The sequence below is a fragment of the Canis lupus genome, chromosome 4, assembly GCF_003254725.2.
Source record: "Canis lupus dingo isolate Sandy chromosome 4, ASM325472v2, whole genome shotgun sequence".
Classification (NCBI taxonomy): domain Eukaryota; kingdom Metazoa; phylum Chordata; class Mammalia; order Carnivora; family Canidae; genus Canis; species Canis lupus.
The window spans coordinates 74,608,688-74,628,370 of NC_064246.1; the positions used below are offsets into that span (position 1 = coordinate 74,608,688).

The 19,683-nt window shown below is 42.1% G+C and overlaps 1 protein-coding gene across 1 annotated transcript in view; it reads left to right on the forward strand.

The window, feature by feature from the left end:
- ADAMTS12 (ADAM metallopeptidase with thrombospondin type 1 motif 12) overlaps positions 1-19,683 on the forward strand; it is a 312,048-nt gene that overhangs the window by 276,390 nt on the left and 15,975 nt on the right. The window contains exons 20-22 of the mRNA XM_035714864.2: positions 5,731-5,883; positions 13,203-13,379; positions 16,383-16,526. Coding sequence (XP_035570757.2) covers positions 5,731-5,883; positions 13,203-13,379; positions 16,383-16,526 — 474 coding nt within the window. The remainder of the gene's footprint in view (positions 1-5,730; positions 5,884-13,202; positions 13,380-16,382; positions 16,527-19,683) is intronic.

Sequence of the window (19,683 nt, forward strand, 5' to 3'; positions counted from 1 at the left end):
GGAGAAGCAAGAAGGAGCCCAATGCGGGATTCGATTCCAGGACCCCGGGATCGCGCCCCCAGAGGAAGGCAGACGCTCAGCTGCTGAGCCACCCGGGCGTGCTGGGAAACTGAATTTAAGTAAAATTTAAAAAGGAAAGAAAGAAAGAAAAGAAGGAAAGAAGGAAAGAAAGAAGAAGGAAAGAAAGAAAGAAAGAAAGAAAGAAAGAAAGAAAGAAAGAAAGAAAGAAAGAAAGAAGAAAGAAAGAAAAGAAAGAAAGAAGAGAGAGAAAGAGAGAAAAGAGAGAAAGGAAAGGAAAGGGAAAGGGAAGGAAAAAGGAAAGGAAAGGAAAGGAAAGGAAAGGAAAGGAAAGGAAAGGAAAGGAAAGGAAAGGAAAGGGGAAAGGAAGAAAAGAAATGAAAAGAAGAAAAGAAAAGAGAAAGGAAAGCTGATGTTGGGACTCTGGTTTAGAACTGTGAGGTAATCCTAACTAGAGTGGAAATTGAAGGTACAATTCCTTAAAAGCATTCTCTAGTTCGGTGTTATCAGCGGTTTTCTTTGCTCTTTGGTCTGTTTGAGTGCTTCCATGAAAAAAAAAAGGTCGTTCTGGCTCATTAAAAGAATTAGAATATGAAGGAAGAAGAAAATAAATATGACGACAGAATGTTGGCCCCCAGTTTCAAGCTTCAGAAATTTGGCTAGATACTTGTTTTTCCATTTCTAGAACTAATTAGTATCCTTTTGAGACTTCAAAATCGTTTTCACCCATTTGAATTTTGAATGCACAGTCTATGAACTTGTTAAAATAATTTGATGACTCAAAAGAGGACTTTGTGGCAAAATAACCACATGTTCAAATTAGTCAGCATCTTTATGACAATCCATGGCTCCTCTCCCTGGCCAAAGAGAAGTGAAATATTTGCAGCTAATATAACTACAGTACATTTAATTTATAAGGCATATTGATTTCCAAACCACTTTCATATCTAGCCTTTTATTTTCTCCTTTTGACAACCCTGAGGAGCAGATAAGGTCTCATTTATGCCAGTTTGCAAATGGAAAAGATAAAGTTGTGGCAGTCAAGTGACTTGCCTAAGGACACAACTGTCAGTTGGATGATGACCCTTCTAACTTGACTCTACTCAATTTGTAAAAAAAAATGCATTATCTGTGCATAAAGCGAAGTGGACCTGAAAACCAAACCAAAGTAAAAGTATATGTTAGTTCTGATGATTGTGGAGGCCAGAAGTTCACTGATACCTGATTTATCTCAAATGTCATCATTTGACTTTGATAGACATAAACTGTCTTGTGAAATACATCATGGCTCACTAAGAATTTGGCAACCACAGTAAAGCCTCTGAGAGCTGTTAATTCCAGGTTGTTTGACCAGAAAAAGGGAATTGGTCCAGATTGCAGTTTCTCAGAGCAGCAAAGGATATTATTAGAACAGAGTGCGACATTTAGCAGAAATTCCCTTTATGATAGGGTTTGGTGCCCCCCCCCCCCTTTATGCATCTTTTGAGACCAAATGTTTAGTACACAGAATTGTCAGAGAGGATCAGGAGTCAGAATGGAAACTTTGGCTTTCCCACTGTCCTGTGATTTTTATATTCTGTCCATTTCTGAAGCTGTTTCTTTCTCACCCCACTGAGATCAGTCTTCCCCAAGCCCTCTGTAAAGACCCAAACAGTTTATCAAGTCAGCGTCACCTCATCAAACTCTGATATCTCCTCTTTATTTCCTGGTTAGTTTAGGGCCAGTGGTTTCCAACCTAATGGTGAGAGGCACTTGGAGAAGACTGGGATGCTTTTGTTTGTTACGGCGATGGGGGCAGGGGGCTGCCACCAACATTCGGTATCCGAGAGCCAAAGATAATGAAAACCCTGCGACATTCAGGGAGGTCTCTTATAAGGAAGAATTGTCCAGTCCAAAATGCCAGTGGTGCCCCAGTAGTCAAGAAAGGAGGACCCTCAGTTACTGCTCTTGGCTCCTCGCTGGCCTGCGCACCTCCAGTCTCTCCCCTGGGCAATGCTTTCACACACCATCACGAGAGATGAGAGATGTAAGACTGCCAAATTAGTCTTCAAAGGAATTTGCTAATCATTCCAAACTCCTGCTCACAAACCTTTACTGTCTCGTCATTAATCAGATAAATCAACTCTGACATCCAATAGCCTTTACGACGTTACGTAACGCAGCGTTGAGAACCTTGGGAATGATGGTGAACATCATTAGCTTCAGCAGATCCAAACTGCTCGGTTTCCCCAGCCTCCTGTCCCGCTCAGCACCGTGCCTCTGTTTGCATTGTTCCCTCTGCCTCGAATTTTCTTACCCATCTCCTCTACCCTTGTGAATCCCGCCTTGATCTTCAGGAGCGAGCTTTGAGTTGCTTCTTCCAGAAAGCCTCTCCTGATCCTTAAGATTAGAAGTAATTTCTAAAGTTCCTTATCATTTGATCCAAAGCCGTGCTTGCAGTGTCTTCCTACTTTCTGTCCTGTGTAGAAGGGCTGCTCATGCTCCCAATTGTACACAACATGTTCTTCTGATTATGATTTCAAAAATTAAAGAATGGATATAAAGACTAAGGTAACACTATAAATAGGCAAAACGTTTTGAAACCAGACTTTCTGGGCTGGAAACCTGGCCTGGCCACCAACTGTATATGTCCTCACATACTGTCTAATGAGGACACTGACAATGCCCAACTCAAAGATCATTAGGGGATAAAAGGAGTAACTATGTGTAAGGTACTTGGGAGAGTATGGGGCACAGAGGGAGCACCCTGGAAGTATTTGCTGTGGTATCTATTTACAAAACAGAAAACCTAGGCGCTGCACAGTGTGCATGGATGTGGCTCTTATGAAGTCAGAAAATCACCTCTCATTGAATCGCCCCATTATCCAGGCAGATGCCCTGGGCCGGGCCGTCATTTATGTGTAAGGCTGTGTAGTTGTGTAAGCGGAAGTGACAGTATGATTTTCTATAGCCACTCATGGCAATTGTCATGAGTTTCGGATGCAGCCCTTCTTGTTAGATCTAGTTCTGAACATCCCGAAATCTGCTCCTTGACCTAGAAAATCAACTGCCCCGAGATCACTAGCTGTAATGAGGATGAAGGTTTCCAGGACAAAGTGAAGTCCCTCCACCTCCTCGGGGTCCTCCTTTCCTGTCTGATCCCCTCCTCCCACTTTGAAACTAATACAAGTGACAGCTGATGGAATTCCATCTCACTTCTACTGTGTTCCATGCCTTCCCCCTGTCAGCTTTACCTTGGCACGGTTGTTTGCTGCCTTAGCAGAAGCTGTCAAAAAGGAATTAAATTGTTTCCTCATGAGATCTGAATCTGGCAGGACTAAAGTCAGAGCCCCAGAGACAACACACATTTATTTGCCACATAAATATGGCACAAAGAATCATAAACATCACTTGAGCCTTACCACGTCATCACTAGCCTGGGAATTCGGTCTCACTAGGTCCTTTCCTGGGTTGGAGCAAATAGATTTTTCTATCTCTGGGCCCCCATATCTGGAAAGTGGGATTCACTATCCTGACCTCACAGCTCTGTTGTCTCTAATAGGCAACATTTGTAGAGTCCTGACCATGTGCATGAATCCCTGTGGTCCTGAATAACATCAGGAGTTTTACGGGCTAGGGAGTTAGGAACCTCCAAAAGATCACACAGTTAACCAACTGCAGAACTATAATTGTACCCTGAGTCTCAGAAGGTTAGAGAAAATGTAGGAAAGGTATCTGTTATACCTGTTACGTAGCTGTATCAGTTGCCGATTGCTACAGTAACGCTAGATGACAAGTGACCACCAGACCCCAGAGTTCTTGAGTCTGTGGTCAGCTGGGAGGTTCTGCTGATTGGGGCCCAACTCAGCCGATCTTAGGTTGGCTTGCCGTGCATGGTTGCCTGGTTTAGGGTGGCCTCGGCCGGGTCCTCGGTTCTATTTCACGTGATCTCTCATCGTCCAGCAGGCTAGCCCAGTTTCATTGTCATGGCAGAGAAAGGAGTCCAAGAAAGAGAATTGAAACTAGTAAGTCCTCTTGAGAACTGGCACATCCTCCACTGCATCTTACTGACCAAAGAAAATAAGAACAGCCTTGATTTAAGAGCCGGGGCCATGTATCCCACTGCTTGACGAGAAGAGCTGCAAAGTCCCACTGCAGAGAGAGTGCATGGCCTGTCTGGTGTGGGCCACTAGGGCAAACAACCTATGACAGTGGTCCGTGCTCTCCAGGGTTACCACCTCTACCACACATCCGCATAGTGCAGCACAACCGAGCAAGTGCTGGGGACTTAGGTACACACCAAATCCTAAAGATCTTTAAGCAGGAGAAGGCATTACCTCCATAAATGAGCCAGTCAGTTGGAAAAATGATGACCTAGGTTGTTTCCTACTCTTCCCTTTCTATGATTCTACAGTAAAGTCATCTACCAAGAGTCTGTGTCACGTTATGCATGTGTCCAACACAAGAACTTGCACAAAGTGACACACGAAGTTATATGGAGAATGAAATTGCAGCAAGAGAAATATGGTTTTTATTTATAATGCATCAAAAGGAGCTTTCAAAGATATCATAGATGGGAGATCCCTGGTAGCTCAGCAGTTTAGCGCCTGCCTTCGGCCCGGGGCGTGATCCTGGGGGTCCCAGGATCGGGTCCCACATCAGGCTCCCTGAATAGGGCCTGCTTCTCCCTCTGCCTGTGTCTCTCATGAATAAATACATAAAATCTTTAAAAAAAAAAAAAGATGTCATAGATGGAATTTCTGCACTTTTTTTTAAAAGCCCAGAGCTGTGTTTCACATGTGTACCAATAGCCCCTCTTTCTGAGGGTGGGCTGGGGAGAAAGGATGCAAGAAAAATCATCCATATGAAAGAACTGAGCACCTAGAGTAAAGGAAATTGAGAGGGTGTAGTTCTCAACATGACCCCATGCTAAGCCTGAGGTCATCGAGAATTACAAAGAAAGAACAACATAATGTGAGGAACGGGCTTACGTTACCAGCAGAGCAGGTGATAAAAAGCACCATGTTGTAACATCCGTCTACCCCCAAGCATGGTCTGAGGACCCACAGTGTCAGCACAGTCTCCACCCCAGACCTACTGACTCAGAATCTGCATGTAGCAAGGTGCCCAGGTGACGCACATGGACACTAAAATCCCAGAGGAACTGCGACAGCAGACGGTGTCCGGCACTTTGGAGGCAGAGGGCCCCAGGCTTACTCCTTTGTCTAGGCAGCTCTCCAAGCTTCAAGGGGCTTCTTCTGCCAGTGACAGTATCAGTCTAACCATGGTTTGTCACAGGGATGAGTGACATGATGTGACGGCAGTGTTCTAACAGGCAGATGCATGGACCTGATGTCCCCTAGGAAGGGGTCCCATTGGTACAAAACTCGACAGGTGGTTTGCCTGCAGCCCCCAGACATTCACACCAGGATAATTTTAAAGAGCAGCAAATTTCCCCTGGCCTCGGCTTTTCCTGTCACATGCTGATTGGGGTTCTCATCACTGGCTGTTTATTAGAATCACCTGGGGCATTTCTGTTTCTACTGATGCCTAAACCCTACCCAGGGAAATTCAGGGTGGGACCCCAGCGCTGGTAGGCTTTTTTTTTTTTTTTTTTCCTAATGCTCTGCGAGCAATTTCAGACTGACAGCTCCTGATTGCAGGGCGTCGCGGGGTATGTCTGAGAAAGTGGCCCTCAGCCTCTGTCCTCTCTGTGCCCCTCCCCCACCACAGTGCTCCACCACCTGCGGCCTGGGGGCCTACTGGAGAAACGTGCAATGTAGCACCCATGTGGACTCTGACTGCGCCACCATCCAGAAGCCTGACCCCGCTAAGAGATGCCACCTCCGTCCCTGTGCCAGCTGGCAAGTGGGGAACTGGAGCAAGGTAAGTGACCTGGCTCAGCAGTGTTCTGGAGCTGGATAACCTTTTCTAAGCACTTGGAGAAGCAGGTGTGTCTCCTCCCTTCCTCCCTTGCTGCCCCCTCTGCCTTTTTCTCTATACACCTGTGGATGAGTAAATCACGGGCATTACCATAGGCCCAATTGAAGTTACACCATAGTCTTAGAACTCGTACAGAGTTTTTATTAACCCAAGTGTTTGGTTTTTTTTTAAAAGAATTGGTCATGAGTTGTTGTTGTTGTTGTTTTTAAGATTTTTAAAATCTATCCATGAGAGACACACAGAGAGAGAGAGAGAGTGAGGCAGAGACACAGGCAGAGGGAGAAGCAGGCTCCATGCAGTGAGCCCGATATGGGACCCGATCCCGGGTCTCCAGGATCACGCCCTGGGCTGAAGTTGGCGCAAAACCACTGGGCCCCCCTGGGCTGACCAACCCACATGTTTTTACCTGCCTATAAACTCTCCCCTTCCCAGATAAACTGGAATAAGAAGTTAAATTAGTATGATTAATTGCTTGTCCAACATGCAACATTATTTCTAAATTATTTAAGTGTAGCATTATACTTAAAACTATACATCATCACCTGTATCACTAGGTCATGACTCAGCACCTGCTCACTAAGCAAATGTTTTTTTTTTTATTTTTAAGATTTTATTTATTTATTCATGAGAGACACAGAGAGAGAGGCAGAGACATAGAGGGAGAAGCAGGCTTCCTGCGGGGAGCCTGATGCAGGACTCGATTCCAGGATCCCGGAATTATGGGCTGAGCCGAAGGCAGACATTAAACCACTGAACCACCCGGGTGACCTGAAAGTGTACTTTTTAATCTGCCAGACCCAAAATGAAATAAAAGCTGAAATGTAAGGAAAAAATTGGTCTTTCAAAGCGTATTTCCTGTGCTGATCTTTTGGAAGTGTGATTTTACTGTCTCTGCTCATCTGGCTGTGGTTACTCATTTGCTGTGCTGTCTATATGGTCCTGTGTGAAAGACTGTATCAGGTTTTTGGATATATCAGCCTTGCTGCTTGGGGGTACTAGCCAGCCCTAACCTGGCCTGGGGCTGAGCCTGGGGCTGTGGGATATACCCAGCCTATAGGACATCTGTCAGTGGTGGGGTTGACAACTGATGGGCAGGAGGAGGTGGCGCCTCTTGGAGCCTTCTGTTTGCCAAGCACATCCCAACTAGGATGCCCTTTGGGGCCCCCTTCTCTCTGGGCAGCCAGTTTCTCTTGACAGCTGAGACACATAAGGGAAAAGAAAAAGCTAGCCAGAAGTTTGGAGAGGCTGGTGACCTTTGTAGAAGTTAGCTCCGGCGGCCAGTATCGAGCTCCTATTCCCAGATGAGCAGGACCACCAGATGTCTCACTGGACATCCCCGGTTCTTTATCTGCTTTAGGCTCCTCCTCCCAAAGTAAGGGTCCGATTCTGGAGAAGGGAGGGATAGTAGGGTTACTCCCTGAAAAGATTACCATGCATCCCTTTGATACCCGCCACGCTTCCTTTCTTCTGCTTTCACACCATTTTTCTTTCAGGAAGGAGTGCTGGTTCTTTCTTCTTTTTCTTCCAACTTGTAACAGACTCAAGATCCAACAAAGACTAAGTGCTTTGCTACAAATTCTCTTCACATCCAGAAGAGCCTCAAGAGACCTTTTACATTCCTGACTTGGCCAAATGTTAACTAGTCCTAAAGTTCCACTTGGCTATCTCTGGGAACAATCCTCTCCTTGGAAACTGCACAGCTCGAAGAAAGGGCAGATGTATGAAATCACTCACACTTTTGAAAAGGACACGGTTTAACCAACTGATAGTCAACTGCCCTGACTTCTGAGTTTCTATTATTATGGGTCTTACGTACTTGCCTTCCATTTTTCCCAGGCATATTAACAACTTAGACTTTATCTGAAATTTTGATGATTAAGTGTAATTCCTTTTTAACTACTACAGTATTAACCAGCTCATATGGCTGTCTGAAGGCCAAATCATGCACTAGGAGAGATTTGAGGGCCTTCTTCGTTTCACTGTTCTATTAGGACTTTGAAACTCACTCAGAGGCAAACTTCCAAAACCTAGAGTGGGAAAGTAGGCCCTTTGCTTGTCTTTAAATATCCAGAGGGTTTAGATTCTGTGGTGTTGATGGTTCACCTTCTCATAGATACTTTCTCATGGGGAAGAATTCTAATTTTCCTTTGAATCTTCTGCATTATCCCCGCAATCCCCACCCCCAATCCAAAGATGCTTTAGTTCTCATAGGACTGTGGGTCTGCCACAGACCGCTCCGAGCCTGCAGGTAGCAGGGTTACTCACCAACAATCCCCTACCTGTGTTATGGCTTTCTGAGTTGTGGTTGTTTTACTGGCCTTTGTCCCCAGCACCACGTGGGTCCCTGATGCACCTGCTGTGGACGTGCTCCAGTGTATGTGACAGTAGAATAAGGCCTCTATCTTCAAACGTCTACCTTTACCATGTCTAGAAGTGGTCTTTCAGAATGGCTTGCTTCCACTTCATGCATCAGCCTGTCTGAAGCAAATTCAAGGTCATAGTCCTTAGGTTTGTGCCAGAGGCATACTTGGGAAGACAGTTCTGCAGAACTGAGTCCTATAAGCAGTGCCGGGTGGTAGATAGGGCACATCTGGGTTGGCAACCCTGTTCTGTCATGACCAGCATATGACATTGGTCCATTCACCTGAGGAACTTTGTTTCTCTCACCTCTGAGAAATAAAGTGGATCATACTGCCTCTACTTACCTTATAGAGTTATTAAAAGGATCAAAAAGGAAAATTTTAGTGAAACCACTTTGTAAATGGTAAAAGATTGTTCAGATGAAACCCTGAGCAAACTCTGAGCTCCAGATAAAAGTTAGGACTGGCTCTTAGGTACTTACTAACCACTGGCTTCCTGGACTCGGTGTGAAAAGCCTGTGGACAGGTGACAGTAGAGAAAATCCTGTCGACAGAAGGACTGGCTCAAGCAGGTGTCCACCCCAGACAAGGTGCTCAAAGTGGCCATGAACTTTGGAAAACCTGACCTACCTTAGGGCCTGGCACTGGCCAGATACTAACATGTGCCCAACATTACACAAGAGCTTTAGATCATCGATTCCATTATCATCCAGCACAGGATCTTCTTCTTTTTTTTTTTTTTTGATGGAGCTTTTGTTTTTAATTGGAAAATTTCTATTTTGGACAAAATGAAATAAAATTAAGGTCTAAATAATTGCAGTAATTATGATTTCAAATGAGTCATGAATAGAGACAATCAATTTAATAAGTTTTATCTTGTAAAATATCTCTCAAAGAAATTCTTAATGGACAATGCACATACACATATATAAATTAATATTAACTACCACTTAAAATTTTGTATGATTGCAATCAATCCCTTTAGAGTGAATATATTTTCAGTGATAAATAACATGGCTCATAGAAAAAAAAGGCAAAGAAATTTGTTACCAATTTTAAATTTATTAACCATAATATATTCCTTTGAAAAATACTGAAGGCATTTCTAGGAAAAAAGAAAAGTAAAACTATTGAAAGAACTGTATTTTTTTCTTCAAAAAACTGATGACATAGTATTGGGACCAGGTTTGCTGAGTAACATCAAGCATAAGAAAATGTACCAATATAAATATGTTTTATAGGATTCAGTGTACATGAATATATGCAATTTTTGTTTATAGAAATATTTTTATTTTCAAAAATTGTTTCTGAGTAGAACTATTTGATAAGTGTTGGCTCATCTGATTGGATTGAGATTTATCATGACTATGCTGAAAGGAAACTCCTCAACTTCAGTCACATGATTAGGGTAACTGTATAATTTGTCTTGCACACTAGGATACATTAGAGAGTAAAAGGGGTTGTTAAATTTGTAAGGACCTTCTTTATAATTCCCACTGAGGAAATGAAAGCTCGGGTGTTTAAATCACTAATGCTTGATCACACAGCTGTTACCAAACGTTCCCAGTTTTAAGAAACCATCCATTGGGGGACACGTCATCAATTTAATGACAGCTTTTCAGAAAGAAAGGGAACGCTACACAATAAATATGTACATCAGTTGTAAGACACATGCCAGTTTCAGGACATTAAAATTTGTATGAGGAAAAAAAAGGGAGAGTCGTCATGCAAGAAATTCAGGAAATGACAAAATGAGTTTGACAAGCCTTCTGTTGGGTTTGACACCAAAGTGATGCATCATCCACAGCTCCACTCACCACCGGGGGAACATCCTGATGCCTGCATTTTCTGAAGTTTTGTAAACTGGCGATTTGACAGCCCCTTTATTTGCTTTCTGAGAATGAGCACTTCCCCTTTCATAGTTAAGTCTGATAGATCTTGATTATTGCTGAAATGAATCAGAAACATTTTAGCATTTTTTCTTGGAATGTTATGTCTTCCAACCTAGGGAACATTGCAATTTTATTTTAGCAGTAATTGACTTTTGCTGGAAAGTGAGAGAAAGTGGCAGCCTTTTCTTGTGGTCTTGGGTTTTCAAATATTTGCTAAAATATTTGTATCTATTGCTAGTCTTTCTGTCTTATCCTACTTCTTGCCTTTGTGTTTATCAGATTTTATAGATGTCAATGGCGGTGATATATTTTTTTAGATCTGAGTTTGTAGAAAGGAATTTAATAGAGAATGAGCCCCTTTCCTGCTAAATACAGACCCTCCCTAACTTTGACATATAACATGTTCCCAGGAACTATATTAAAGTCCAATATGCAAAAGTCAAAACACAGCATATTATAAGGGACGTTCTGTCCCCAGCAAGCCAAAATTGAGTAGCAGGAAGGTCATCATATATTGGAAATCACTGCATTTATTTTATTCTTGATATAACTTGTTATATGTCTGATCTGTTACCCTCTCTTGATACCTTTGAGGGTTTTAGATTAAGGAATCCCTAAATAGAGGAATGACAATGAAATAGAAGCATTTAGGACCACAGAAAGCATGAACCCAAGACCATTCTGGTGAGGACTAACGTCCAGACCAGGAGGCTCTCCACAATGGCCCCTGCCATCTGTCTGTCTACCTGTACTCTTTGTCCTAGCATTCTAGCCAGCTTGCTTTTCTCAAGTGAGCCTTCTTGTTTCATAATGCTGTGCCTCTGTATATGCCATTCTGTCCATTTGGAATGTCCCCCACCCTATTTTGCCAACTGAGTGAGCATCTACTTATCCTATATGTTTCAGCTCAAATGTTGGCTCCTTTAATTTAGACCTTTCCTGACCTTTCCAGGTGAAATTGCCTACCTCCTCCATTGTGCCCTCACTAGATCGTGAATAGTTTATGATGTAATCTTTACATATATAATAGGTATATAATCTTCATTCCTTCTACTCATTTATGTAACTCTCCCCTCCTGTTAGATTGGAATATAGAGCTTGGAACTTAGCAAGTGCCCAATAACTGAAAGAAAGGGAAGTGGGGTTATGATGGGGGAAGAGATAGAAGGATGAATTTTTGGTGCTGTTCAACTTACAGTTTTTGGAATGAACCATTTAATCATAAGGGTCTTATGAATCTGTTTAGCATAAGGAAAGGAACAGAAGAGAATATTTTTTTTGTATCCCAATTTAGTATTTGGTTCAACTTGGAAAGCAAAAAAGTATTCTGAAGTCAAAAGAGACTACAAATGCAATGATCCCATACTTTATACCACTCCAGAATGTTGGGATAGTTTCATCCTCTAGTTCATCCTCCTTTCCACACCAATGGAGAAATAGAGGCTGAGAGATGAGAAGGGATTCATCCGCACTCAGGTAGTCACTTGCTGTCAGTCACACCTGAGTGCAGTCTACTGACCTCCCATCTATATGCTCAAGAATTTCACTGTACTTGACTGAACACTCTGTGTGAGTCCAACGTGGAAAATGTATCAGGATGGCTTCCCAAATCAAAAACTACACAAGGGAGAATTGAGATTTCATTTTATCTCTACCAGTGGTTCCTGTAAGCTAAGGGTATTTTTCATTTAACTTGATCTGGTCTGCAGATCACACTAGTTGAACTCAGGGGGAAACTGGAAAATGGGCCTATTTGGTCACAGTAGGGAATTGGCCAGGGTTTCTGCTCTCATTAGTCTGGCTCCTGTCCTCAGCCTGGTCCACAGTTTCCAGGTTAGGAAAACATGAATCCCGTGACTCTCCTCTAGGGCAGTAAGAAAATGAATATAATAATTGGCATTCAGCAAACAAGGCAAAACAGCATTTGGAGTGGGGTGGTTAATTATCCTGCCAATTCTCTCTTGCTAGCTGAACCAGAGGCTGTTTGGAAAAATTGAATGGAAATATCATAGATTTAATGAGTGTCTTCCCTTATTATTTATTTCAGCATATTAATAAAGTTCATTTCTCATTGAATGTGAATACTTTAACAAAAGGGGAATGCTAGCTTGAAAATTAAATTTTGGAGTTGAAGATTGCAGCAACAGATGAAAAATAGGAAAATAAAATCCCATTTCATACTTAGGTCTTGTAAAATTCCCTTGTCCTAATAAAGAACCCATTTGCTTTACCACAGGCTATTTCCCAGGAATCTGTTTTATCAAACAAGTGGGTGCTTTGAATGGAAATTATTAGCATGCTTCCTCATTTGTTCTGTGGCTGATTTCAAACAGTTACTTTTTCCTTTGTGTACTTACTACAAGGCAGAAAAGTAAGGTTTTTAAATTTGTTTTTGGGGGGTCAAGATGATGTTTGGCGAGTATCATTTATTTCTAAGAAACTAAACATTCAATTTATGGAAGTGTTAGAGCATCAGTTTGTCCCTTGTCACATGGGCCAGCATCTTTCTATGTTACAGCCCAAGGGTTGAAGTCAGGTGGCTTGGTACAATCTGCAAGTGGCGGAAGCAGGGGGAACTGTACTTCGGGGTGTACCTCTATGGAAAGTTTTGAGGAATTTTCGTTCACCATCCAAAACCCTGTGATTATGACTACTCCACTATAGCCAGAAAGAGCATAATTTTTCACTACATATAGAGGGAGCCAAACATACCTACAGCAAAGGGCACACTTTCCTGCTGGCACATTCTCTCAGTCAAAATTGAGAACCCAGTTCTCATACTTCCACACCTGTGTTTTCTGACATAGGCAGGCCCATCTTTGGATGCAGCTTGAGTGACACCCTCTCGAGGAACCGTGAGGGAAACAGTTCACTTGAGCTGGACTTAACCCTTCTTCATGACTGGAAGCCTGGAATTTCATGGTTCTCTGCAAACCCTTGTGGAATTCAGGGGATTGAAAGCCTAACACCAGGGACTCAGATATCCCCTTTTGTCTCCCTCTCCAACCAGTGCTCCAGAAACTGCAGCGGGGGCTTCCAGATCCGGGAGATTCAGTGTGTGGACAGCCGGGATCACCAGAGCCTGAGGCCATTTCACTGCCAGTTCCTGGCTGGCATTCCTCCCCCACTGAGCAGGAGCTGTAACGTGGAGCCCTGTGAGGAGTGGCAGGTGGAGCCCTGGAGCCAGGTATGGCCTCCAGATACATCATCCTCACAACTAGGCAGATGTAAACTGATGTGTTACCTTGTGAGTCTAGAAGTTAGTGAAGACCACATGTGCATCATGACAATGACTGGCCTCCATTCAGGGGCCCACCACTGTAAGGAGGAAGCCTAACGGGCCACCTTGAAGACTATGTTGTGTGCTTGCAACTGTGACAATTCAGTGTTTTATCACAAGCCAGTCTCCAAATGGATATACTGGGGAACTGGGGTCCATGTTGGGGAAATGTACACGGACCACTCTGATAAGACCCCAGTTAGGGTCTCACATGTCTCAGCTAGGCCTCTGCAATTGAGTGGGGGTCATGGCCAGATCCTTTCCACACACAGTGCATTTTACAGTTCCACCTCTCAGTTAAATGCCCAGATCACTGTTTACACAAATAGAAGGAAGTGTGTTTGTGCCTGTGTGTGTGTCCTCTGGTTTGTGAGGGCCCAGGCTCTGCTAGGTCTTGGTCCTACTTCAGCACATGAAAACAAAGTGACTGCTCTTTGGTGAAGTATGATAATCTCGTTTGCCACTAGGCAAATACCTCAACAGCTCCAAAAAAATCCTCCCACCCATATCCATGCGTGGTAGAAAGAAGAGAAAAAAAAGGAACCCAGCCTATTTTGAGTATGTCTATGGGCTGAGCATTTTGCCTACAATATTTGGCTTAATGCTCACAACAACCCGAATGGTAGGCTTTATTAATTCCATTGTATTGGTGAAGAAATTGACATCTAGAAATTAAGAAACTTACATGAGTTCACACAACTAGAAAGTAAATGGTGGAATATTAGTTTAAGCCTAAGGCAGACTGCAGTGCTTGTGCTCTTTCTAACATAGGAATCAGCCCAATAGGCATTGAACAAAAAGTGAACTGAGGAGGAAGAGTGAATCGATAACTCTCTGAGGGGGAACCAAACCTTCCACATGCCCTGGAAAGGAAGGTGGTGAACCACAACTATTGGACACAGAGTTAGTGTCAAAGCTTACAGAAGACTGAGCCCCCTAGAGCTACTTCCTGTCTACAGGGTCAAGAAGCCATGCTGATTCCTGAGGCTCCGGGCCAATACCTGGTGATTTCTGGGGTAGCAGCCACACTGTCCCTTCTCTCTCTTCCTTACCTGCTTAGCTCTAGAGCACATAAAGTTCCTGCTATTCCCATGCTCTGGACTTAGGCCTCCAAGTCCTCCATGTATGATGAGCCTGGTGACAGTTTTCAGAATCCAGGAATTTGCAGAGGAGCCTTGTCAGAGAAATGCCTTCTGTAGGTTTTTAAAAATGAACAATCAGATCTGTTTTATGATTATGAAAATGATATATTCTGGGAACCCCAATCAGGATCTCTTTCCTGAAGGGCTCCCACCCCCCTCCTCTCTGAAGTGGTACTCTGTTCCAAGCAAACCACACAGTTAGAAGACTTCCCTCTGAGGGAGCAGAGGAGATGGAAAATGCAGAAATCACTCAAGTATTTCTCTGGAGCTTTTGAGGGTCTGGACACCCTTAGGTGCTTTTCCTGACCACTCAAGATGCTGCTTTTCCTATACATACCTATACACAGTATTCCATCATGAGAATACTGTGGGCCCCTTTGGCATGTCAGCCAGCCCAGACTCCCAGCATGGAAGATGCATTTCAGCTGTGGGAATGTCTCAAACTTTAGCACACTTCAGAATCATCTGGAGTTTGTCAATACACAGATGGCTGGACCCCATCCCCCAAAGTGTCCAGTTTGAAGGTCTGGGGTGAGGCCTGAATTTTGCATTTTTAACAAGCACCCAGAAGATGCTGTGGTTGCCAGTCCGGAGACCAAACTTGGAGAATCACTAGTGTACACTTTCTTCACCTCCTTTCCTAGAGATTACATAGCCAGGTGGCCCTGAATATGTGCATGAGTGTAGGCACAGTGATCTCAAATGGGGGCTCCCTTTCCTTCTTTCCTCATATAGGGTTAAAAACATATAGAATAAATGGGAAAAATCCACATTGACCCTCAAACTTGGAATATTGAAGTCAATAGATTAGTTCTTTTATTGAGCGGAATGGGTTAATTACATGTAATTTCTCTGTTTTCTATGGCACCACCACACATATTGTGCCTGATGTGATGGGTAGATATTGCCAACCATAATTATTTTGTTGTTACCATATCATAACTAAGATTTTTCAAAGTACTTCTCAAAGATTCTTGGTGGATAATGTAATTTCCTCCTAGAAATCTTGTGAAAATGAGACAATAGATCTTATAAAATTATACTAGTGAGCAAAAACCTGACACATTTTAGAGTTGTATCCCTTTAGGAATCCAGCTTGTCATCTCAAATTTGTTTTGTGAGCATTACAGTCAGTGTATCAGACCCTGGGGCAAACCTATCAATTCCCCTTTTCTGAATATGGACAAATTAAATTCTAAAGCTTTTTGTAGTGGGAAGGGAAGACTGAATGCCATTTTAAAAGGAAATGAACAAAACTGTATTGCAAATACATGCTCTTTGTTTGGACCATTGGAGCTAATCATAATAAAATGTCTACATTTTACATTTGGTTTCTAGATACTTGTGCCAGAAGGCAGAAGGCAGTTTTGGGTGAGCATTAAAGAATGAGGTCAGGGAAGAATGTATAACATATTCATAGGATATATAATCTATTCAATAACATGATGTCTATTCTGCAATGACCACTTATTTAGGTTTTTAACCAAAATTCCTTCCTTGACATGCTGTTTTACTTTAAACTATGTGACATTTTTTTTCTTGTCTCCTCAGAATGTCCTTTATCAATTTCCTTCTTTCTCTTTAATTCTTGTTTCATCACTGTTATTTGGTCATTGCAAGTAACCTGGCACAGATGCTGCAGATTCCAGTGTAGTTACTGATATGCTTAAGAACACTGCATACAACAAAAATAATAAAAAGGTCTTCCCTTATCACTGAAAATGTCACCATGTGATTTTTACCTAAACTTGTCCCTGTTATATACCAGTGTTCCAGATCCTGCGGAGGCGGAGTTCAGGAGCGAGCGGTGACTTGTCTGGGAGGTCTCTGTGACTGGACAAAAAGGCCCACGCCCACTGCGCCCTGCAACAGCCAGCCTTGCTGTCACTGGGCCACTGGGAACTGGGACCTGGTAAGAGTCAGTTATATTCTCTTCAATTTTTTTTAGCCTAGTGTTTGTTTTCTTTCTATTTCTTTTTTCATTTAATTTTAAAAATTTAATTTCAAATTTAATTTAATTTTAAAAATTCAATTTCAACTTGAGTACATAGTATACTCAGTGCTCATCACATCATGTGCCCTCCTTAATTCCTGTCACTCATCACCCAATTACCCCATCTCTCCACCAACTCCCCTTTGGCAACCCTCAGTTTGTTTCCTATAGTTAAGAAGGAACTTTTTAACTATATGCTTTTTCTCCCTCTCTGATTTTTCCCCATTCAGTTCCCCCTTCTTCCTTTGTGGTCTCTTGTACTATTTCTTATATTCCACATGTGAGTGAAACCATATGATAAATGTCTTTGTTCAATTGACTTATTTCACTCAGCATAATACCCTCCAGTTCTATCCATGTCAATATAAATGGTAGATATTCATCCTTTCTAATGGCTGAGTAAATATTCCATTGGGTATGAGTGTGTGTATATATATATATATATATATATATATATATATATATATATATCACTACTTCTTTATCCATTCATTTGTTAAAGGACATCTCAGCTCCTTCCACAGTTTGGTTATTGTGGACATTGCTGCTGTGAACAGTGGGGGTACAGGTATCCCATCGTTTCACTACCTCTGTATCTTTGGGGTAAATACCCAATAGTGCATTGCTGGGTTATAGGGTAGCTCTATTTTTAACTTCTTGAGGAACCTCCACACTGTTTTCCAGAGTGGCTGCACCAGCTTGCCTTCCCACCAATAGTGCAAGAGAGGTCCCCTTTCTCTACATCCTCGCCAACATTTGTTGTTTCCTGTCTTGTTAATTTTAGCCATTCTCATTGGTGTAAAGTGGTATCTCATTGTGGTTTTGATTTGTATCTTTTGATTTCAAAGGTAATATATATTAATTGTAAGCATATCCATTGATTTACAGGGTGTTTCTATATATTTTAATTCTAGTACTCTTCTGCCATTAATACCTCTAAGTCTGCTAAAAGTTGATCCTTAGCTAATCTGTGGTCAATGTTTATTGTCGAGCTCAGAAGAGAAAAGTCCAAGTACTTTCAAAAGAAAACAGATCAAATACCAATATTATCCTAGAGGCACAAAGCCCAAGGAAAGGGAATTTTGTATCCCAACACCTTGGATTCTGTGGCTTTTCCTGAAGCAAACAGAAGTTGAAATGCCCTGCAGCTTGAGGCTTAGCCTGATTTTGTGAGTTTCAGATCTTATCAACCTGCAGATCATTTTGTCAGATGGCCAGCCTGTTTGATGGAGAGACAAACAAAAAAATTAAGCTGTAATGAGGGAAAGATTTATTGTTCTCACAGAGTTTCCTTATTATATAAAGAACTGTATCAGTGACACTGAAAACAAAGAAAATTCTCCCATAGACAGATTGTACCATTCCTCTGATTTGTCATATCCTGGGTTCTCTAGAAAGTAGTCTTAAGGCCAAATCTAATACTGTATTAGGAAATACAAGGCCGAGGAGGTAGGGGTGATAGGAAAGAGGAAGGAAATAGGAAGGAGGGGAATCAACTATGAGGTTGGTATGTTACCAGACTGACCACTTGTCCTAACTCAGGAACAGCTGGTTGCTCACTCTCAAAAGAAGACCTTATAAAAGCTTCATGAACTACTGCCTCTTAAGGTCATTTATCCAGGGGCAGGAAGGGAGGAGATGATCTACTGGTTCCCATCTCTTAGGATTGGGTAAAAAGTCTCCTTACAGTTGGCTAATATCCCCTGTTGTCCTGGTTTATTCATCTGCGTGAGCATTGGGCAGGCCCCACTGTGTCTCATGCCTCAATAAGAAAAGCCCAGAGATAGAGGCAAGAGGCACACAGCATGGACATGGAAGGTTCAGGCCAGTGGGTTGTGCTTTCATGAAGCTGGCTACCACCCCAGCTGGGGCAGATCATAGGCCAATAGCTGGGAGTCTATTGTCATATACAAATCCCTCAACAACTACGAATATTTTTTAAAGTAGCTTGTTCTTGTATATTTTGATAGTTATAATGCAGGCCAGTGCAGTACTTTACCAAACATAATGCCCCAGATATTTTTAAGCTGCTATATCCTTAGTGATTCTCCTTGTTCATGGTGGTGTAGCTGCTCCCGCACAGCCATGATCAATTCACATACTGGCATGTACTCTTGAAAAAAGCTTCTGCTGCTACATCCAACTCAAGGTTGTGCTGGCCTCCAGTTATCACCCACTTGAATCCAGAAAGAACAAGATGATTCATTATTGCTAAACGAACATTGTACATTAATCATTTAGCCTGCAAAAAATAAAAAAATTTTCATAGCTTAGGAAAATGCCCAATAGACAAAGAAGAATGATGCCAGCCACTTCATTTGATAGAACACATAGTATTTTCTGTGAATTCCTTTTTTTCATTGGCATCTCTAATGCTGATTCATGATGATCACCAAAGGGGATACTAGTGTCAGGCCAAGCTTTTGTTTATGCATCCTGCTAAACTGTCTACTAGGGCTAGCACTGAGCTTTCACCCTGTCCCCATGGGTCGCGTGAACAATGGAAAATGTCATGTGCAATTCTATTTTTTTCTAAGTAAATGTAATTTAATTACTTTCTATTTGGGCATCTTACAATATCCCCCTTAGCAAATGACTTTATTTTCTGTTCACTAGAAATTTAGTTACTCCAAAACCAAGTTTCTTCATCCGTCATTGATTTCAGAACCTGAAAAGACTATACCCAACAAATAAAAATGTGTTTCAGGATTAGGCTCTTCAAAAATACCCTGGAATCCTGGATAATAATATAAGCATGTGACAAAATTACATGTGACCATTAGAAGAAAATAATTGACACAACATGAGCTATCATGAAAATGTTATAAATTTGGGCCCGTTCAGGAACTCAAAATTCCACAGAAGATTAATAACTACAGATGGACCTTTTAAGTCTATAATTTCCCTGAGGCTCTAGTACCTTATTATTCATTGTAAAGGAAAGCTGGATAATACTCTTTCTGGCAAGAAAGATAATGATAGCCCAGCAGATATTACGGTAATGATGTGTGAGGCATATCCTGCTTTTAGAGAAGTCAGCAATTGTCAAAAACAGCCCCCTTTGCCTATAAAAATG